The sequence below is a fragment of the Haliaeetus leucocephalus genome, unplaced genomic scaffold (assembly GCF_000737465.1).
Source record: "Haliaeetus leucocephalus isolate CR32 unplaced genomic scaffold, Haliaeetus_leucocephalus-4.0 Scaffold195, whole genome shotgun sequence".
NCBI lineage: Eukaryota > Metazoa > Chordata > Aves > Accipitriformes > Accipitridae > Haliaeetus > Haliaeetus leucocephalus.
The window spans coordinates 5,449,442-5,473,035 of NW_010972631.1; the positions used below are offsets into that span (position 1 = coordinate 5,449,442).

The 23,594-nt window shown below is 38.4% G+C and overlaps 1 protein-coding gene across 2 annotated transcripts in view; it reads left to right on the top strand.

Annotated features, from left to right (window-relative positions):
- The window catches only part of PHIP (pleckstrin homology domain interacting protein), a 113,685-nt gene that overhangs the window by 46,412 nt on the left and 43,679 nt on the right, over positions 1-23,594 (top strand). For both annotated transcript variants that reach the window (XM_010565760.1, XM_010565759.1), the window contains exons 16-18: positions 14,840-14,968; positions 20,097-20,322; positions 23,316-23,453. In XM_010565760.1, the coding sequence (XP_010564062.1) occupies positions 14,840-14,968; positions 20,097-20,322; positions 23,316-23,453 (493 nt within the window). The remainder of the gene's footprint in view (positions 1-14,839; positions 14,969-20,096; positions 20,323-23,315; positions 23,454-23,594) is intronic.

The following is a 23,594-nucleotide window of genomic DNA, read 5'->3' on the forward strand; positions in this document are numbered from 1 at the left end:
AACAGATCTTTGTTACTCAGTGCTATTCACTGTTACCAGTTGAGGTGTATGATCTCATTGCATGGCTAGGTTGCCTTTTCACTACTACTTAATGATGGATGTATGATAGCTTTCATGAAATTTAAGGTCAGAAGAGGCTGAGCTCATCTGCTCTTCATAAGACAAGTCCACTTAAGAGCTATCAGAATCTAAATTACAGATGCCTGTGATGTTAGGCAACCCCCTGAAAGACTGAGATATTTATTTCAAGGGTGCAGTGCAACACAAACACCTAAAAAGGGTAAAAATCACATACATTTTAAGATCTCTGGAGTCAGAGAAATGCGTAGACAATCAGATCTCAGCAGCTAGTAATCTGTGTTTCATGCTAGAAGTGAATGTGAGAAAGTCTGCCTGCTGTGTGAGGTGAGGGGAATTGTAAATCTGGCAATCAGTTTGTCTCAAACCAATGAATAAGTCATATTAGCCAGGTATGCAAGAGAGGCTTCTCTCTACAGTCTCTGAATATTTCACCAACCAGTCTTCTGTGTCTGATGCTTCAGAAGGCATGGGTTGAAATTAGGGGTTTTCTTATATGGGTGGGTGGGTGGGGGAAGATGCTTCTAGACCATGAGACTTGATTGCATAGTCACCTCTGCAGAGCTGCAAATGTTAAGTGTTCTGGTTTACTAAGGGAGGGCATGAATACATGCAGAGCTGCCAGTCTTCTCCCAATTAACTAACTGGCATATCAGCTGGGAAAATTAGCCACTATTAAATTACTCTGATAACCACTGTTACCTTCATTGACTTGGTCAATATGTCATCTCATACTTATGAAAAACAGTGTTTGTATTTGTGTTCAGGGTATGGGAAATTTTTACAGATTGGGTTCTTTTGGATCAGACAGGGAACATCACCTGGAGGAACCAAACCTGAGAGTTGAATGACATGAGGTATCTGCTTTGCCATTCAAGAACCTCTTATTATCATTGCCTGATAAAACAGTGTCTGTGGTACCAGAACTAGCACTGGATGACTTTGTTGTAACAAAAGCCTCTTAAAAAAAATTGCAGACCCTAGGGTTGTTGGTTGAATTAGCAAAATCTTAGATGACTTAGCTTAATAATAGTCCAGTCAGGTATTCCCATCCTAAGATGGATTGCTTGGTACATCTAAAGCCTTGTGGCAAATCCCTAAAGTAGAGTTGGGTATTTTTAAGTTGTTTCCCTCCCTGCTCCACTTCCCCACCCCTCAATTCCTTCATTGTCAGCATCAAAAAAAAAATCAAAATTCGAGGGATGCAAGAGGTGTCAATCAGTTTGAAGCTTAACTCATTTTATCCAGTCAGCAAATGTGAAATTGCAAAGCTATAGTAACCAAATACACTTTTTGTTTTGTATTTAACTTAAATGGGGCACTCAGAGTTCATTTGTGCCTTGCTGGTTACAGATAGGTGGCACTAGGAGACTCAGGTGGTCCTACAGAATATTCTCTCCCAGGTTTTTAAAATTAAGATTTGCTATTAAATCAGTTGGCACAGTCATAGTTAATTTGAAGCGTCTTTGGTCTGTTTGCCAGATGTTGATCGTTATAATTAATAGTAAACTCAGTCCCGTAAATGACTGTCTACACACATGGGTTTACTCTCAGTAAGTATGTATATATTTTATATATTCCACATTTCACCTGTAGTCTTCATTTGATCTAGTTCTGTAAGTATCACGTAACTCAGTGTCAGAGTTCATGGGCATTCAGAACTCGCTTAATTCAGTAACTTGAGTCGGCTAGACTCAGGGGATGAATTCACTACCCCAGAGAGTGAAATTTGCCATAGAAATATCAAGAGTGTGAGGGGGTTAAAGCTTTTTAGGCAATTTCGAGATTCAGCAAATAAGTCCTGGGATGGTTTTAAATTGCGTGTGCAAATACAGGTACTTGCTGTTTTGTGGCCTGTGTAATATCCCTGCCAGTCCTGGCTTAATACAGCTGCTAATGAAAAACACGTTCTCAGTGCATTTTTGTTCTCATTCATTTTTCCAAGGAATCATTGAGGTCGTGGCTTTGGTGTTATAATATTAGGGTAGTTTCACCTGCTGTATTTCCCAGGTACAAAAAGCATTTAGCAGACTTCTGAAGAAACAGGGTAATAAACCATACATGGTTGCTGCAGCCAATTGTTTCAGAGCTTATGTATTTCACAAAAATAGTCTTTTTGCTACAGAAGGACAGCACGAAGCCTTGGAAGTGTTTAAATTGTGGCTCATTACCCAGGGCCTAGGTTCAGTGAAGGACTTGACTGTTGTGGCACCTAAGTTGTTGGGGACCAAGGTCCTTAGTCTGCAAAGCGGACTGCAGTATCCTGCCAAATCCTCAGTTTGCTGAGCAGTATATGAGATTTAGGTGGTTTTAGTGGATGATCCAGGAAAAAAAATACACTGAATGGTGGGCTGTCCAGTGAAAGCCGCTGCGTGATAATGTACATAGAGATATATTTGAAATGCAGTTTCTTACTCAGAAGCTGCAATGAGGCATCTGGGTCCCTTGTGTGGTAAGGCACTTTTCCAATAACTGAGGGAGGTCCCTGCTCTCCTAAAAGGAGGGCACAGGAGCAGATGGCAGTCATCTTTTGGGATTGCCTTAACTAATGTTAAGCTGTTGAGCTGGGAAATGAAAGACCTAGATTCTGTTCTCTCCTCAGTGGCAAGGTGTTCAATTCAACATCTGCCACTTACCCAGGAGGGCATCTTAGCTATAAATGTCTAGACAGGACTTCTTCCCAACTTTCTCTTGAAGTTTTGCCACTGTGGAGAGATGTGAATCTGTAGCCTGTGGGTTTAGGCACTTCTGCTAGGCTTGTTTACTTGGGTATGGAAATCATGTTCTAGGTAAATTTGGAAGTGTTAGAAATGGCCTTTGGCATCAAGCTTCAGGCAGGCTCTTGAACTTGCAGAATTAGTGCTGCGTTCAGTCATAAATAAAAGCTGTACACCACTCAGTTGTCATAGGATCTGTTTTCTTTCAGGTGTTCTCACTAAGTTACTTCTTAATAGACCTGACACTATTGGTTTGTTAGGAATGCCAGGGTTGGCACTTGGATACCATGTGCTGCAGCTTAGCCTTACGCTTGTAGTTCCTGTAGGCTCTAAGCAGAAGTTTCTCAATTCTGAGAATGTATGAGGGGAAAAAGAAAATTACAGGGACTTAAGAATCTTCCAGATCAAAAAGGAGGTGCCTAGTAATAACATTAGGTGGATGCACAGGTTTTTGTTTGGTTTGGTGATTGGGTTTTTGTTGGTGGTGCAATTTGGACATTAAGTACTGGTGTTCCTCGAGTCTGACCCCAGATAGGTTTGTGGTGTTACAGTGCTGGCCTTGATTTTTATTTTTTGGACTTAGGTGGTTTCCTTTAAGTGTGCTTTCCTTTAAGCAGTACCTCTCAAGGCTGAGCTCTACTGATTCAGACTGCTTGCAAAAGGCATTCTGTCTGGAGCCTTAAGAGTATGGGTTTCTCTTGTGGTAAAGCTGATAGTTCTTGTCCCATGAGTGGGCTGCCCTGTAGAAGAATATTAAAAAAAAGTTTCCTAAAAGATTGCAGGATATGTACAGGCCTGTAGATCTGTTCTTTTTTTCTCTCTCTCTTTTTTTTTTTTTTTTTAAATAATTTGGTTTACAGCATAGCTTTATGAACAGTTGCAGGAACATATGGTGACTGCAGTTACTTAAAAGTATGCCGTTGAAAATATGAAAACTGTACTACAGTAGCAAGAATGAAAGACTAGGGGAGAGCAGGCATTTTTAGTCTTTGTCACTGTAGAATGTTGGATTTTTGTACCGTATCTTTGAATGTAATTGCTTTGCCTGAATCTAATACCTGACGCAGCAGATTTTGTAAGTAGGCATTGCAGTTACTGCAGTGGGAAGCTTGTGTATTCTTTGATAAAGACTGGCCTTACGGTATTTAAGAAATCCTTGTGTAATGTAGAAATTAATCAAGTAGGAATACTGATGCCTTTAAATAAAAAATGGTTCTTCTGGTCAACAGATTTCCAAAAAAAACCCCAGACAAAACCAACAACAAAAGATCTTTCACTACTAGGTGTTGCTCTTCTGTCTTACTGGACTGACTCTCATTGTGAGTTGCATCTTTGAGAAGTCAGGCTTTGCTGTAGCCTGTAGTGGGCTTTCTTATGTCTGACGTGATTTGTGTGCCTCAGGGGCCTCCTGTGTGCCTGGATGCCTGTTAAAGTCAGACTTTTGCTTACTTGTAATCTTAATGTGTTCCTCCTAGTGGTTGTGAAGAGTTTATTTGGACTTGTTACGTTACCTTAATGTTAAGACAGTCTTTCTGAGCACTGTCATGTATTACAGTGTTCTTTGTAACAGGCTCCGGGTGAGTGGTAGTTCTGGAACCCGCTTTGAACTCACTGCAAAGGTGGCCTTAGTCCTTTCATCGTATTCTGAAGAATGCTTTGAAATACTGATACAGAAAGAATGTTTTTATGATCTTGTATTAAATTCACAGATTCAAATTCTTCAAAATTCTCCTACCTCTGTGACTTTATCGGACTTGCTGAAAGGCTAAGCCACCTTAGCCTTTGACACTTAAAGGTCACAATATATATCTTCAGCTGTTGTGAATTTGATGAGTCTTTTTCTAAATGCCAAAGCACATTTAATCAGAGCATGTAGAAATACCATGAGTATATTTCAGAAATGCATTACAACTTGAGCTCTGTAAACTAGGGATTCAAAGCAACCTTCTGATTCTTTTCTAGGAGAGGAGGAGGAAGGAAAAAAAAAAAAAGCCTCACCAAACCTGTTCTCCCCCTCTCCCACCTTCAGCTTCATTTGAAATGACAACTAACTCTGTTACGTTTCTGAAAGAGAAGCTTTAATCTCTCCCAGAAACACCATTGTTCTCTTCTGTGTCACTGAGTAAATGTTGCTTGCCCTGGGAACCAGATTGGTACTTTAAGAATACTGGATCATTTTTTACAGCAGTGTAACTGTTACTTCTTGAATTTGTGTTTGTTGTTCTTATGCCTTGTCCTGCTTTTATGGAAACCATCAGAAAAAAGGAAAAAACCCAACATTAAAATTGCAAAGCCTGAGGGGGAGGCTGACCTGCCTGTTGCATCAGTGTTGGAGAAGATATAGGATACAGTTGGATTTCTTGGCTGTTTTTGAAAAACACTGATCCTGGGGATAATACATGCTTTTTCACTGAGACCTAGAAAGACAACAATGTCTTTAATAGCTGTAGTTGCTGTAAGGTACGATGAGGCTTCTTACAGGTTTTCAGGTGTCCTAGAAAAAAAATTGTGATTTTTATCTTATCTTTTTTTTTTTTTTAACTGGGGCATATTTTCATCTAGATCTCTGTACCAGAATCCTAGCTGTTTGCTTTCATTCTAGGCCCTTTTCTGTTGGAAGCTCATGATGAATAGTCCCACACTTTCATGTGTTGTGGTTTAACCCCAGCTGGCAACTCAGCCCCAGGCAGCCATTCGCTCACCTCCCTCACAGTGGGATGGGGGAGAGAATCAGAAGGGTAAAAGTGAGAAAACTCGTGGGCTGAGACAAAGACAGTTTAATAGGTAAAGCAAAACCCGCGCACATAAGCAAAGCACACCAAGGACTCCATTCCCCGCTTCCCACGGGCAGGCAGGTGTTCAGCCATCTCCAGGACAGCAGGGCTCCATCACGCCGAACGGGGACTTGGGAAGGCAAATATCATCACTCTGAATGTTTCCCCCTTCCTCCTTCCCCCAGCTTTATCTGCCGAGCATGACGTCCTATGGTCTTGGAATATCCCTTGGTCAGTTGGGGTCAGCTGTCCCGGCTGTGTCCCCTCCAGCTCCTTGTGCCCCCCCAGCCTCCTCGCTGGTGGGGTGGGGTGAGGAGCAGAACAGCCCTTGGCTCTGGGTAAGCACTGCTCAGCAGGGACCAAAACAGCCCTGGGTTATCAACACTGTTTCCAGCACAAATCCAAACCACAGCCCCATACCAGCTACTATGAAGAAAATTAACTCTATCCCAGCCAAAACCAGCATATATGTAAAATACTTATATTTTATGTATCCAGAACTAGGAAGCTTGTGACTTGCATGTGTTCTTTCCAATATGCTTATTAATTAGCAATAGATGATGAAGCTTAAACTTTAAATATGAATGCTTTTTAAACAAAGTAAGGACTTAAACACTTTTGTGTTTATTTCACAAAATGTTAAAATAGTTTATTCAAAGATGAGTGATGAGCATGGTTTCTTTGATCTGTATGAAAAACCATACATTAAAACAGGTACACTGTAAGCAGCTGAATTGAAAAGTGTCAATTTTCTAACAAGCTAAAGTTTTTGCAGTTGCAATTTTAATATCAGTTTAGTAATATGTGGTTTTGTCCAACTTCATTTAAAATTGTCAGACCAGAAGCAAATTACTTGAGATTTTAGGATAAAGTCCAGATTTAACTGCATAAACAAAGTTATATTTCCTTTTTTGTTCTTTTTTCTTCTAAAGAAAATTTGTGACAGCTAAAAGAAAAATGGGGACAAAACTTTTCTTTTTTTGGAGTTTAGAGATTAAAGGACATCTTACTGGAACTTTATGTAAATGGTTATTGTTCCTTTCAGCAAGATAAAGTGATTTTGACTTTGCATCATATTGCTACATCAGAACGTAAATGTACTCATTCCCTTTAACAGGTACATTAATGGGGAACAGCAACTCTGAAGTTCTTGGTACTGAAAAACTTGTCAAAGTACTTAAATATAAACTGTTGTTGAACATACCGTACCAAGGTATAAGTTACTGTATCAGTGGAGCTAACAAAATTGTAGGCTGATCTTTTTGCTTATGTTCTTGATTGGAGTTAGGGAAGTACTGCAGAAGTTAATAATCTTTGAAAGAAAGAAAGAAAAAAAAAAACCAACCCAAAAAAGCTTGTAGCTTCACAGCAGGGTAAAACCATTAATGAGACTGTGAACTTTTTATCTATAGAATCGTTTGGATTATGACTTCTTTTGCACAGTGTTGATTTTCTTATTTTACCAAGTTGACCAGAAGCTTGGGTTGGCTTCTCTAATGAAGTTTCAAATTTGATGGGACAGTGCTTGTTATCTGAAATATAAATTGCAGAGCTGTACTTGAGAAAGTGGGTCAGGATTTCTTAGCAAGACTTAAGACTGGTCACCTGCTTAGCATGACCAACTTAATGGTTTTTGTTGGGTTTTTTTGTTTGTTTTTTTTTTTTTTAACCACAAATTAAAGAGAAGATATCTGAAAAGGAAAAAAATACCACAGCTTGTTTATGTAGTTTTCAAGCAAACATGCATAATGCCTTTCTCAGTGTTATTTTAATTTTTAGAGAAATGACTATATATTGTTGTTACTTTAAAATTAATTATCAATTAAATTTAAATTTCCTTTTTAATCTCTATACATCTATGTCAGGTGCATAAAGCAAGGCAATCATGTAAATAAAGCTTGATAGACAAAAAGTTGTGGTGGTTATGTCTGGGTAGTCCTTAAGTAATAGTAGTGAAGAGCAAAAGTTTTACTTCACTGGAAGATCTCTGTCTCTATATTGAGAAGATAAGGCTCCAGCATCTGCTTTTTCACACTTAAAGGATTAAGACATGACCATGTTATTAACAGTTACCACTAGAAAAGTTAGGTAGAAGAAAAGGTGTGTTGGAAGGATCTTGTGATGATGGAGGACTGCTCGTTAAAACCTTATTTACTTACTACTCTGCTGCAGTAGCTTTCATTAGACTACGTTCTAACTTTATGCAGTGAAGTATGTAATGCTTTCGTACAATCAAAAGAATAGAACTTGTTTGTGAATGCTCACAAACTTAATTTTAGGCCCCTTGATTTCCTGACCAGTCTTAAAGTTTAGACCCAAGCTCTTATGACTGTGCTATAGTAAAGAAAAAGGATGTGACTCTTTTTGGTCTTTAGTTTTCTTTTTCAGGTTGCTTCTTTCTTGAGAAGCCTTTGGCTGGGGAAACAAAAAATGGATTTGATAAGCTTGTTTTGAAGGTGATCTCTGAAATTCCTTTATTTAATTTGATTGCCTTTGAAAACAAATGGAGTAGTAGAATCAGCAAGCAGATAAATAACCTACTGTGTTAAGGCCACCCTCTTCTGGTTACGTGATGATTATAGTTACATAGCTCTAAAGTGTTGCTGCTGTTTCAGATGGTGTCTTAATGAAACAGGTTATGCTGCTTAGAAATGCTGACACAAAATCAGGAAATGTAGTCATATACAGCAAAGCAGTAGTTGTATTTAAATCATTAAGCTTGTTTTTGAAATTGAGAATGTGTACTGTCACACATCCAGTGAGAAAGCTTGAAGTAAGTGGATACATTCATACTGGTTTTGGTTTACATTCACTATGTGAAGTTCCCATGGTGAATATATGCCTTTTCATAGCCAGATACTAGTTAATCTGTGTAAATGCAGATAAGTGTTTTATATTAAAAAAAAACCAAAAAACTTGCATGTTGATGTTAAGGTTGAAAGTTCAGCCATATAGGCATTAAGAAATAATGACAAGATTGCTGAAGCTGATGTGTTGAGGTTTTTGTCCCCAAGTCTGTAGCTAGCTGGTTGTCTAAAGTTGTCTGGTACTATTCCTGGTTCCGTGCATTTCTTTTCAAGTGGGTCCTTAATGACTTTTATAGGATTTATGGCAGTTGCATTGCATGGTCCTTTTGCAAGCTTATACTTTTTCCCCAACTTTCTGACACTTAATGTATCATTTGAAAAATTTTAATAGAAGCACTTTCTTAGCTTTGTGAGCTTTGGATATATTGTAGATTTATTTGAAGCCATTAGCATAAGCAGTGACTGAAGTTGTCATATGAAGAACTTGACCATAAAAGGTCAAGTTCAGGCAGCCCATAAGAATTTTCCTGATTTCCACAATGGAAAGTGTAGAGGGTATAATTTTGACCCTACTTGAAGTTAATGAAGAGTCTGCACTGCGGTTGAAGAATCAGACCATCTGGATGCAGCAATGTGTTGGTGGTTGTCCCTCCCACCCCCAGTCTCTCTGCCCTCTTCCTACATGTCTTACGTTTTTATATAAATCAGTGAGAAAAATTGGGAATCCCCATGGAGGTGTTAGTAGTAATGTATTTCATAATGGCAATGATGTCTAGTTTTTGTGAATTTGGACACACACATCCCCTGTTTATGACTGTTTGAATGTTTTAGTACAGTTTGATCCTTGTTTTGCTTAGAATTTACTGTCAGTATTATGGCATCAACTGATTTAGGTCAAAAGGGTTTCTTCCTGCAAAGTGTCAATCAAGCAGAGGCTACTAAGTTGCAATCGGATTTTTCTGTGTGCTCCTGCTCCTTCAGAGAGCTGGTTGTTGACTCTGTCCTTTATTTTTGTGTGGACACTTCATTACAGGCAATTCCTATGCTATGCCTCCTTATATCTGTGTATCTTAATGTTTTTCCTGCCCCATCTTTTGAGGTCTGATCTTTACTGATATGTGTGATGCGGTTCCTTACTTTCTAATGCTGCTTCTATTTTCAATGCAACCTGATAAACGCTGAAGGCCTAACAGCATTATTACATTGCTTACAACATTGTTTCCTTTTTGTTAATCAGTAAACCTGCCTGGCCTACCTAGATCTTTGTTGGCAACTGCTTGATTAGTTTTAGCCTTAATGACATACCAAAAAAACCTGGAGTCCCTATTGGAAGAACAACACAGAAGATCAGATTCCATCTAGGCAGTTCAGCAGAATGCTCTGGGCATGGATTTCCTGCCACGTGAGGTGATTTTTTTGGACTAATGTCCAAAAGATATACCACTTGCTCCTATGGACAACATGTTGTAATCTCCAGTGTTAACTAGAGATTTAAAAACTGTTACTTCTTATGTTGTGGTCTTAAAGTCTGAAGAGACTTCCAGTTTTGCTAGGATTATATGGTATTGTATTTTTAGATCAGATTTGTAGTCATCTGAAATACAGAATGACGTAGAGTAAGATTACAGAATGTGGTATTTTTGAATCAGTCAGTGTAGTCCTACTGAGATGCTTTTGAAATTTTTGAGATGTTCCACCTTTGAATAGTATGTAAGAGCAGACCCTGAAGAGCAAAGCCAGCATAATGCTCTAGTAGTCCAAGTAGAAGCCAGTACGGAGTTTGCAGGATGTTTATTAAGAAAAACTTTCTTTAACAAAAAAAAAAAGAAGCTGTAAGTACTCTTTATATAGCCTTTATATAGTTTCAGGCATCCATAGGGTGGGTGATCTGTCAGATCTTTTCATTGATATGTTTATCTTTCAAGACAAACACAGCATTCCTGAGTGGATAACTAACTTGTGTGGTAGGAAGATAGAAACATTTTTAGTAAATGTTTTAATTTAATTACTTCTTGTCCTCTTGGTACCATTTGATTCTTTGTTGCTGTTTTGGAAGCAGTGTAGAAGCCCTGTTGATTTTGATTTTTTTTTTTCCTTTTTTTTTTTTCTTTAAGCTTGCTTAAAAATTAAGTGTTCTTTCCACTCCTCCAAATCTGCAGCAGCCTCTTCTAACTTTGCAGAAAGTCTGTAGATACTTTTTGGCTTGACATAGAAGCATGCTGTGATCGGAAATTGTTCCTTAAAGCAAAGGAGAACATAAACCTGCAAAGGAACTTCAAAATACTTGGAGACTGATTTGACTCAAGCAGCTGTGATGTAGTTTCATCACTTGTGAAAGAGGTTATATGTTTTGTAACAATTACTTAAGTTTGCTTTTTTGTTAGTTTTAGAAAGTTCTAGCATACCTTTGTTGTGATCATTAGAATCTAAATTTCAGTTTTCAAGTTTGAATGTTGCTTGTAGCTAATTTTTATTTGCTCCTATGCATTTAAGTAGAGTAGTTCTCTTCCTGCTAAAGGTCTTTTTGTATAGGCATACAAAATAGTCCTCTTTCCTTAGTGTCCATGTGAAGAAGCTGAGCTCTTAGGTTTTCCGTTATCATGGTGAGTGGAAGCATTTCTTTGTAGCCGTTCCACTTAAAATTTACTTATCTTGAATGTGGGAAGCAAAAATTATGTGTATTGCTTTGGAAGAGTTTGTTCTTACTGTTGTCTGTTTGTCTAGTGTGTATGTGCTTTCTCTTTCTCTTCTGGATATACTTCTGGTATATTTTAGGATTATAGTGTTCTTTTTATTGTTACATTATATGTGATGCATTGCAATGAATACATAGTGATCTTTCTCCCTGTGTTTCCAACTAATTGCCTCAGTCCCTTAATTTGAAGGACAGGAGAGAACGTTATCTACCTCAGGCTAGTAGAGGCTTAGTTCACTGACTTTTTAAACAGTGCTGATGACTTGTGTTGGAAGGCATGATAGAAATGCATAGTGTCATTGTGTGTAGACTGAGTTCCATTATTTTTTCTGGCAGTAAATGTGTTAGTAAGTTATTTCTAATAACCTTACTAGGTTTCATGGCCTATTGCGTTTTGTCCTGTTAGCTTTTAATTGCTTCAGTCGATACCATTTCTGCTGTGTCTCAAATGTGTTCTCAGTGGATGATTTCCTAATGTTCATTTCATCAACAAGCTCTAATTTTTTCTGTAGTCACTAACAGAAAGGCCTGGCTTGAGGAACTTCACTGATAACATCCTTTTAGCTCTGTATGTCTTTCCAAAATAATAACTGTTATCCTTTCCTTAGCAAGTTTACCTACTCTGCATTTCTCCTGTTAATCACAATCTGTTCCATTTGGACCAAGTTTTCAGTGCCATACCATGGCTGTGAAATCTTGTGATGTTGAATGAATTATATTTTCTTGGTATAAGAAAATCAGTTATTTTACTGGAGAAATTCTGCTAAGTCTGTCTGGTACTCTCTACTCTTGATTAATTTTCATTTTACTTGATTTTTTTTTTCTTTTTTTTTTTTCTTCCCATGTCTTTTACTTTTCTTAAAAACTAGATTTTAAGTCTTTCATACTACCTATTGATACCAGGTCAGAAAGGCTTATTATTGAGCTCTCTCTCGGTAGGTGGTACTACTCTTGTGTTCATACAACAAATTAGTTTTATGAATCTAAGACATGTTATTTTGTGTACTAGTTTCACACCTCTATTCTCCCTGGTTTGGGGAAGAACAATAAACTCTTCAAAACGGAGAGGAAAAGAGAACTTCCCTTTTTCATTCTCTTATTTCATCAGCATTCCTCCCTTTGTGATGTACCAATCTCCATCTCATTCCTTGCTAGTGAAAATACGGGCAAATAGCTTAATTCTTGGGGTTGAGACTAAAAGTAATCCTAATTTAGTCCTCATTGTATAGCATCACTGGTTCTTCTTTGTGGCTGACGAGTCCTTGCTACTTGCTTTGCTATCAGCAGTGTCTTAACATGTTTGCTCTTGGCAGCCCTTTGTTGGGACAACTCTTCATTGACCAGTGCTTTTTCTGTTCTCATGAGCGGTCTCTTCCCTTCACTGTTGATGCCTTTGTTCAGCAGGGGAAGGTTCCAGGCAGAACAAACAGTTTATCTTCCTTCGGATACAGTCTTCACATAGTTCTTGCATCTTTGATTTAAAAGGGATGGAGTGGGGAAAGCAGCTTCCTTCTTGCTGAAATCCTTTACCTAGTTTGCTGAAGTTACTGCTTCACTGATTTACTACAGCTTCCCCTTTTGCAACTGACCAGGTCCTCTGTGTTAGCTTTATTGTTGAAGAAATTCCATTGTAAAGTGTCTTTTATTAATCTCCAAATATTTTTGTTTGAAAAAAATTCTACCGGGTAGCACACTCGGGCAGGCTCTGCTCTTAAATTTGTAACAGTAATTACATCTTGGAAGCTTATCCCCAACAGTAATTTTTGTTCTTATGATATTAAAGATCTTTATTTCCAAGTAATTGTACATCAGACTTGAGGGGTTGTACCAAAAGGTCTTACTGCTGTCCTTTCCAAAAGCAGTTTTTAAACCAGATTCTGCCACATTTAGAGTAAAACCATTTGCACTGGACTAATCACTGATTTTGCACTGATCACTCTTCTTTTCATTTATGTAAGATGGAAATGTCTTCCCTTATAATTCTCAAGGGTTTCTTGAAAATGGTCCATCCAAACCATTTCTTGCTGGGAAGGATTAAAAAACCCCATCATCTTAGTCTGATTTTTTTATCCTCCTATTTCTTATTTTTCCCCTCACTATGGTTAGCAAATAGGTCTTCCCACAACATACCTTGTTTTCCTTGTAAAACAAAGCCTTAGAATCTTAGGCTCTAGGAGAACCCTGAAATTCTATTTTTGAAGGACTTGAATGTTATGAAGCTTGATGCTTTGATGTTTGGTTTTTTGGAGGCAGGGAAAGGGAACAGAAATCTCTATGCAAGTACTCCCTTTCCAAGTTTTTACTATACATCTGCAAAGCTTATTCTTGGGCTGAGGTTCTTTCCCCTTTCCACCTACCTCCCCAAACCATCTCCCTTTAATATGGTGAGCTTTCTACATACAAAAAGCAGCACAAAGTTGTAAGTTTGGCTTGGTTGTTGGATCTTGCTTACCCTAAATTCATTCTGCATTCCTAGCTGTTGTGATGTTAGTGTCACTTGCTTGAAGCTCTGTTTTTATTTTCCATCTCTTCCTATAGGATACTTCTGTTCATTTCTTCTGGAATAGTGGGCAAAGTAGAACATAAAACTTCCATTGGTTTATGTTCCTCTTTTGCTGATCCAGAAACTCATTTGGCTTTTATGGAAAGTACTTGTAGTAAGACAGACCTTTATCAAATACCTGAAAGCACTGGTAATAGGTGTAGCAGCCTCTGTCACTGGGGGGATATGCAGGGGTGTGGGTGTGGATGTGTTGTAAGACCGTGGGCAAAAGATTTAGACTTCTTGCCTTTGTCTCAGCCTGTAAGATAGTGAGAACAGTACCTACCTCACATGTTTTTCGAGGCTCGGTTCGTTAACTTTTTAAAATAATGCTGACAGCCTCTGGAAGGTGCTACAGAAGTGCATAGTGGTACTGCCTGCAGGCTGAATACCACTGCTTTTTCTGGCAGTATGTAGACCTGCCACAGTTAGGGAAAGAATTTTGTTTGGTGTCTCTTTAAAGAAAATGCAAAAGTGCTTTGCTGGGGAGAATAGAAAGGGGCTTTCTGAAGAGGTGCTGAAGACATGAAAATTCAGAGTGGTGATTGGTCACCTCTGCTTGATTGACAGGTTGCAGGGAAAAACAAAAACCCATTTGTTCTGGCTTAATGGAACTGGAAAACAGAAAATGAGTATCAGGTAAAAATTCCTTTTTTAAAATCTTTGCAGTTCTCCTTTAAAAAGTGGAGTTTTTACACAAATCTACACCTCCCCCACTCCAATAAATTAGGAGTAGGAATTACAGAAATAGGCAGTTGCTAAGTTGCGTAATGTGGGTTGTCTATGTCAGTGCGTTTTCTAGTGGGCAGGTGTTCTGAAACACCGCAGCAGCCAATGCTACTGGGCTAGCTTAGCAGAAAGGCAGAGGATTGAAAGGGTGTAGTGACTAAGCCCTGAACTGGACCCAGCTCTCTGGTTAGGCTCATTAGCAGGACGTTCAAGGGGAAGCTTTTATTTTCACTTCCTATACTGTGCCTGCTTTGTGGATAAAGTCTGTCAGTTTCTACTACTATCAATTTGGCATCTTTCATGAGCATTATTACAAAATTCACTGAAAAGTGAATAGCTAAAAAGTAAACTATGTTTTAAAGTAACTTCCATCTAGCAGTATACTGTCTTACAGATTTTATGATAAATTTCAACATCAGCACCACAGTTTTGAGAATCATAATTGAAAAGTATTTATTTCTGGTAACTTAATTATTTTGTATGTTGATGTATTTCAGATTGAAGGACAAGGACATGGTGCAGTTTTTGACTGCAAGTGCTCTCCTGATGGACAGCATTTTGCATGTACTGATTCTCACGGTCACCTTCTGATTTTTGGCTTTGGTTCCAGTAGCAAATATGACAAGGTACAGTGCAAGATGAAAATCAAAATGTTTGTCTGTGTTGAATGCATTCATGCAAACTTTCCTTCAGAGCTTCATTTCAAGAGGTTGTATCTTAACACAGTTTTGAGCTATTAATATGGGATGTTTCAGATTCCTGTTGTTGACATTGAGCTTTCTTTCACTGACTTTTTTTAAACTATGGAAATGTGCTATTAAGCTACTGTTTACATGGGAAGTTAAAAATAATTTAAAAAGAAAACATTTTAAATTACCCAGTCACTGTCTACTCTCTTAAGTGACGAGGTTACTAGTGTCTACTAATGGGTCCAGATGGATAACGTGAATAAACTGCAGTGGAATTGATAATAGTTAAACATTTTGTTTTAAATATTTTTCTGGTTCCTAACTAAGACCAAAAAAAAAGGGCGGGAGGGTTTGTAATAGAACCAATTCCTGCTATCTGTATTTAAACATTGCATAACCCGGGAGACAATTACTTACAATAAATGTACTATATGTTCTAGTGATACAATTTTATGTCTGTTAATGAAGTTTTGCTGTTGTGGATGCCTTGGTGCTTACACAGCAATGTTCCACTGTTACTGTGTGATTAAAATATTACATCTTTATTCTAATGTCATAGTCTACATTGTGTATTCTAAGTGTGGGTGTCTTGCCACAGACCCTCATGACCGTAAAGATACCTGGTGTTATTTCTTTTCTCTGTGGATGAACATGCCCTATGAACCATACAGGCACCTAGTTTGGAGTGCCCACAAGGTCCTAGTTTTTCTTTTACCACCCAGGGAAGAGGTGAGGCGTGTCTCTTCTCCCTCTTTCTAAGACTTAAGCAGACATATCTGCTCCAGGATTTTCATCTCTGCTTGTGGTAGCTGATACTTGAAGCTTGTTTGTGAAGTGCTGGCTTCTGGATCTTGCCTCCTGTTTTGGATCTTTAGACTCAGGCTGGCCTTGAAAGCATTTTGCCAAATAGCAATGCAGAGGGGCATGAAGGAGGGAGAGCAAAAGGAATTTTAATCTTTGTCTGTAAGCCACTGCATTTCTTTCTGTAGTCTGCCAACTCTTATTTTGATGCTAGTTACAGCAACGTTCACATATTGGGGATTTTTTTTTTTCTCCTTGTCTCTCAACTATGATTTGAAGTATTTGGTACTTGGCTGCTGTTGCTATCCCTCAGCTATTACTAGCTGTGCATTTCCCTTTCTACTCCAAAGAAAACAGATGAGCAGACACCACAAGCGAGGAAAACCAGGATTATCAGATCATTTTCAAGGTCTTTGTCTTTCAGAGTTCTTACTCTTCCAAACTTTAAAGCCTGTTGTAATAGAAACATTTTTCTCACCATGTCCATGGATTGTTCCAGGTTTATTTTTCTCTCCAATCATTTTGGAAGTGTGTAGTCCTCTGCTACTCAGAAATGTTGGAAATTAAATTGAAACAGAGAGCCTTTTTGTCTTTGCTGTGATAGACCAGGAGTTTCCTTTACACTGCCACTTGAGAATTTACCTTGTGAGGGATTAGATCTGTTTGAAGAATGAAAACAATTGCTTTTAACTTCTTGAATTCTGCAGACCCTTTGTTTTCTTGAGGTTTTTGCTGCAGCCTCTGAGAAACGATTATGTTTAAAATTTTTCACATAATGGGTGATTTAAAATTATTCTCTCCAGCTGTTACTGTGCCTAGTGGTAATCTTGGCATTCTTGACCATAGAAGAAATGGGAGCAAATAGGACTTAGATTTGTTACTGCTTTAATCTCAGTCTTCAACTCTCAGAAAACTCAGCTTGGAAGTTTCAGATCTCTTTCTTGTCTGGTTCCATCTTTTTCATTTTTGTCTGACCTGTTTTATGGAAAAATGTAACTACAGATGGGTAGGTGCTGGAGAATAAATGTTCTTTGTCCTGTGTCCGTCCCCTGTCCCTTTCCCATCCCTTCCCTCCCCCCTCAGATACTTGGGGTTTTTTCAGGCATCTTGTGAGAATATGTGCTGGTAGGACCTGTGGTTTTTTTGCTTTAAAGTGGTTTCCATCCATCTTGGGGGATGATTTTTATAGAAGAAAGGAGTGTGGTGACCTGTCCTGTATTCCTGCGTTTGTAAGTTCTGCTCAGGACAATGATTATAGCTGAGATAGTGTTAGCTCTGCTGAGAGAACAAGCTCTTGGTTTTCCACGTGTATGTTTTTTCATACTAAGTTCAGATAGTGTCTGTGTTTCCTAGTTGACTGAACCACTGTCCAGGCTTTTTTTTTTTCCCCCAGTGTGACCTTGGCCACAATGAAGCCGATGGGGTGGTTTTGGCTTGTTTTCTTTTTTTTTCTTGGTTTTCTTTTTTTTTTTTTTTTTTTTTTTCCCCTCAGTTTTGATGATACATGTTTTTGTGGAGTAATTCTTTAGTAGGGGAAAAAGAAAAGAATACATTTGCTGCTTGTTTGGGGATCCTTTTTTATTTGACCCAATTAAGGGAACCTTGAGCCAATCTCAGCTGATATTTCTGAGTGTGTGAAGATCATCAGAGATGAGCTGAGCTCACTGTCAACAGGGCACATGCATTTCAGAAGTTCTTTCTTAGGTGGAAACTTGTCCAGGAATGCCTAACTGTCCTAAAGCATAAGGTACTTTTCTGACGATTTTAAATCTTAGATTGGACTAGATCTCTGAGCTTTCGAAGGCTTTTTTTCCTGTAGACTGCCCAAACCACAGTTCTTTGTTCCAAGTTGACAGCTCCTGTGTGGTGGATTGGTGCAGTAGGGGGGAAAATCTCCTTACATCTGTGTAGGTGTGCCCATTTGGAGAAACTGAGTGTTCTGAATTTGTAGTGTAGTTACTGAAGGAGAGTCTTACTTGTAGAGCTCAAACCTTGTAGAAAGCTTTCGTGCTCAAACCCAAGCTGGGTTTGTGAAGCCATATGTACAAAGGATTCGTATGTCCTAATGGTGGTGTAGTATCTTCTTATTGTCATGAATTTGATTTCTAATAGTATATCAAGAAATAGGTCTGATTTTTGGTACTTTTAACTGGTTGTCTGCTGAACATTATGCATTCAAGATTCTCTGAAACGTCTAATTCTTCTGGTTTTTCTCAGGACTTCAAATAACCTGAGGATAATGTTGTTGCCCTGGCTTCCAGTAGGGACATTCCAGTGTTCTACCTTAGAGTAGGTCTGAGCCTGGGTTCTCCATGAAATGCCATTCTCATCTTGTGGAGTAGAAGATTGTTGTTTACTCTCTGTACCATACCTGAGTGCAGTACAGAGTGCACAGAAAGGTAATTGCAAAGAAGTCCCTCATGATCTCGCACCAGAGACTATTGTGGTAGAGGTCACTGAATCTAAGGAAGGATTTTCAGATCTTCCCCTTGCTTACAAAACCAGGGATGCAGACAACACTGTAAGGCCATATCACAGCACATTAAAACTCAGTCTGTGTGATCATGCCATTAGAATCTTCTTTCTCGATGGGGGAAGCACTTAATAGGAAAATACACACTAGGTGAAGGTACTGGATGCTCTACTATTATGATTCTAGAGAAAATCCTAAGTCCTCCTAGAGGACCTCTGTCTTTATCGTATAGAGCTATTTGAGCTGAAGGGAACAAAGTTGTTAAGCAGGCCTTGATTCTGTCAGTCAGACACATGAAAGTACTTCTATCTTTCTCATTCAGCCTCTGTTAAAAGAGAATCTGGCAACAAGACTTCAGTCAGGGCTTCTTACTTCAGTGGGATATCACCTTGTCTGTATGCAATTTGTAAGGGTTACCTTTTGAATCCTTGAAGTAAACTGTTTGCCATTGCATCTTTCCATGCATTTTCCCAATTTCTTCCTGTTGTTACTTTTCAGAATTTTTGTGGGGTCCAGATCCTGTGATTCCTATGATTTTTCTTAAATTTTTATTTATGCACCTCATGTGGATGCATGTAGGCACTTTCTGATGTTGTAAATGATAGATGTTTGTCTTTGTCTTCCCTTCCTGGTCATCTCACACCCAGGGCAGGAGACCTTTGTCAGTGAGAGACCAGACCTCTGAGCAGATCCTATAACCTCTGCCTTACTGATTTCTACATAACAAGTTACTGGAAACTGTATTGGTCATGATAGAGCACGCTCTTCAGAAACTAGAGTGCATTCTGCAACATTATTCCTCTGTCTGTGCTCAAATACCTGTATTTAACACTGAAGACAAGATTTTTTGGACATCTCTATGCCTTGAGTCAATTGTTTAATCATTTTTATACTGCACTGGAAATCTAATTTGCGTGAATTATGATTTTATTATTTTATTTTTACGTGTTCAAAGTTAATCTGAGTACATGAGCTGCCAAGGGGTTTGCTTGCCAGTAGTAGTGTTGGGATGTGTAGTATATGTGTCAGCTTGTCTTCTCTTTTTCTTTTCTCCTTGTGGTTCAAGGAGATTGCACGATACTAAGATGCATGTGCTAATGAGGGAAGGAGCATAAGCCTTTTTTACATACTATTTGGACAAAAGAATTTCTCAGTCTTGAGTGTCTGTGGAAAGTCATCTAGAATAAATTATGAGCAGGTGGACTGAAATAAAAAAAGAAAACTTTGAGCCTGGAGAATTCAACTTTAGATCAGCTTTATTTTATCTACCGGAACTTTTTCATATATCTAGCATTATAACAGGAATATATACATTTGGCTGCTGTTGTTAAAATATTTGGCAATGACGTGATAAATACTTTCCTATTCCTCTTCTTCCTACACCATAGCTCCTAAGTCTGTGACACGCTTTTTGTTACCAGAATATATACTCATATATTCAGAGTATAGAAGAAAATTTGTAAACTATTTAATACTTCCAGGCTGTGTTCGGTCGATTGTCGTCCAGCAGTTAAACATTGCTCTATTCCCCTGTTCTTTAAATGCTCCCTACCCTTAAACATGTGGGTTATTCTCCTTGCACTATAATACAGAAAAGGAGTACTGAGAAAAGAAAGAACCACAGAGTCACTAAATTTTCCCCTTTAAAATGAGATAAACAGATCAGCTTATAACCTTGTTTTTGCAAAAGTGACCACAAGTATCATTGTTAAAAATACTTTTGGCAGTTATCTTCTGTATGCTTTTTTTAATAGGTTCTTTAAAAAAATTACAAAATGACTTTGTTTACAGATAGCAGATCAGATGTTCTTTCATAGTGATTATCGGCCCCTTATCCGTGATGCCAACAACTTTGTCCTGGATGAACAGACACAGCAGGCTCCACACCTTATGCCTCCCCCATTTTTGGTTGATGTGGATGGCAACCCTCATCCTGCAAGGTTTCAAAGACTAGTTCCTGGTCGTGAGAACTGCAGGGAGGAACAGCTTATTCCTCAGATGGGAGTGACATCTTCAGGTATGGAAAATTTCACTTCACTACACAGTAGCCTATCTAGTTAACTCCAGGTGTTCTACTCTTTCCCTTTCACTTCGTCCTTTTTCTTCATTTCTGGGCATAGTAGTTCATGTAGTGTGGAGGAATTGCAATGTCCATGGCACTAATTGCTTGTGACAATTTCACTTGCAGTATTGTCATTGATCAAGTCAGTACTAGTTGATGCTACAATGCCACTTAACTTGGAGCTCATTTCATTATTGGAACAGTGTATGTTGCTGAGTGAGATTTCATTTGATCTCTTTGGGGTAAGACTTCCTACTTCAGAAAACCTAGGAAATAGGCTGATCTTCCACAGATCAGTCAGAACAGGTAACACCTACAAGAGAAAAATGAGAGAACACCTGAAGCATGCAAAAATCCTCTTTCTCTTTAGATGAAGGCAGTCATTCAAATTAAGCTTTGATGGTTTGGTTAGAGAACTCTGAAGACTTGATGAGGACTCAATCTAAGAAGTTCCTTGAAAGTTGTATCTCCTTGCATACAACATCGGAGGAACGTGCATAGTTTGGGCCAATGGCTGGCTGTTGGAAACTGCCTAAATGTAGTCCACATGGGTGGGGATGTAAAAACAATGCCTACTTGGTACGTGTCACTAGTTCAATGTTAAACAGTAACTGGTGAAAGTAGTTTTAAATGTTTTCAAGATAAGCATTGTTAAGTATTTGGATATTCTTGAAAATATGGGAAAACTGCCTGTGCCTGTAAATAGGGGCTTATACCCGCACCATACTTAAGCCTGTGGTGTGTCAGACATTCCAGGAAGGTTGACTGACAGTTTTGTTACCAAAAGATCTCTTTATCCTCATTTGTAGACTTGAGGATTATAAGCCACTGAATACTTAAAATAATAATTTTTAAGAGACATTTCCATATTTCCTCCAAAATTATAGGAACAAATGCTACCTGAGAAGCAACTGTAGGAAGGAAAAAATCCTAGTGAATTTCTAGTGAATGTGTGCCATGTTTTCTCTCTAACTTTTTAGCTAGAGGCTTTGAAGCTAAACTGGATTTCCAAGGAAGGATGCAATTTTACTTCATTGTTACAGTTACAGCATGGATTCATGTGATTCTGAAATTCTGTAAATTTGGAAATGTCCTGGGCACATTCTCCAATATAATATCTTGAAACAAGTCAGACTCTGCACACAGACCCAACAATATTAAATTTAATGGTGTGGCTGCATGACACATGAATGCCTGTAGGAAGATGGTGACCATAGCATTTTGTTTAATAGCAGGAAGCCATCAAGCAGGCTGACAGAGAGACAGAGAGATGATGGAGAGACAGTTTACCTCTCTGCAGTTTAGCAACAATATATGCAGTCTTACACAGAGCTAAACTGTGTTCATGTGTTCTGTATGTTCCCTTCCACTAAGGAAGCTCCATTTCTTTCTGAAACTTTATTACGGGATTTGGTGGATCTCCCTCAGAGCACTGACAATTTTATTTCTTGTCAAGTATTCTGTAGGGGCTTACAAGAGTAGAAGGAATTCAGATAGTGATGCTTGATTTACTGCTTAGATGTATGTGAAGCTCCTTTAAACCAGATGTTTTTAGAAAATCAAATATGTACCAGCATCTTCATTATTTCATTTTTAGAAAGAACTTGCTGTTACTTGCAAAGGCAAAATCTCACAAGCTAGGTACATAGAAAACATTCATTTTGTTTAGGTTGCAGTTTCCTTATTTAAGATCATTCTTCAGTTTTTAGTAGTATTTCCCATTGTTTTCAGTAGACAGTATGTCTGCTCATGAGATCACCAAATAAATCTGACAGTCTCACTACATGAGTCAGAAGACATCCAGCTGTGGTTATGCCAGAGCTCATTCCATGATTCCAAGCTTCTGCTGCTTCAGGGAAGTTCACTTCAACTGCAATAACCTTGAAGCCCTGAGAGCACTATCTTAAATATTTATGTTCTTTCTGCATACCATCATCTATTAAGAGATGGCTGCTTCTGCCTAGCCACATAATCAAAGCTCTTCATTTCATAGCACAATTACTGTAATATCTTGTCTTTGATCTTGCAAAGTGCAATTTATACTATGATACCTCTTTGGAATCATGCTGGAAAAATAATTTCTGTAGCTTGTTTCTTCGAACATTGTCATCCCTCATTACTAAGTTTTTGCAAGTTCTGCTTCTCTTGACCAGAGCTTCCCAGCACTCCACTCCACCATCTAACTTCCATGTGGAGGTACCTGACTTCCTTTTCAAATCAGTACTGTAACCCTTGCCTTTTTCTCCATACTTCTCAATTTTTCTGTGACCATTTTGAGTATGACAAGAGGTTTTGTGTTGTTTATGCTTGCATGCTGTGTATCTTGCTTGCTGCACAGAAACAATATTATCATCTTGTAGTCACTTCTCTGAGAACTATTTCCTGTCTTTTATTCAAGAGATCTACCCAAAAGGAGGTTTCTTGAACTGTTTTACATACCAAAGAAAGTTAGCATTACTTAACCTGTGTCATCACTGTGTCTGTCTGGAGCTGAATCAAGCATTTTTACTGCTTGGTGTTCTCCAGTATAGGTAATTCGTTTCTAATTGAGTTAGACCTTCTTGATTGAGGCTTATACTGAAGTGTTTTATGACGCATTTGGGGCAGGCCATGCACGCATTTGAACAATTTACATTGAGCCGACAAACAGCAGTTGTATTAAGCTTCTGTGACATGCTGGCCCTTGATCAAATTTAAACTTTTATTTGGAGTGGCATATGATCATCTTGACCCTGCTACAGAATATATAATGCTCTCAATGTATTAAGAAAAAAATTGTCCTGTTTAAAAAATGGCTGTTAGAAAAATATGTATTAGCCCATACTTACACATGTGTTTATATACTGTACGTGTAAGTTTTCAAGCTAAAACTTAGATGAGCTGTTTATAACATTTGGTTCTTCAAATCAACATCTGTGTGTTGTTCTCTTGTATATTTTACTTCACAGGATTGAATCAAGTTCTTAGTCAACAAGCAAATCAAGAAGTTAGTCCATTGGATAGCATGATTCAAAGACTTCAGCAAGAGCAGGACCAGAGACGTTCTGGGGAGGCAGGAACCAGTAGTACCAGCCGGATAAGCAGAGGTAGATTACTGGGGGCTGGGTGTTGTGGCTTTTCTACTGAAGCAGCTGAGAGTTGGAAAAACATAAATCACATTATTGTGCATGATTTGTGCTCTTTGTTGAACAACTAGAAGGGAGGTATAGAGCCATAGAAAATAATAC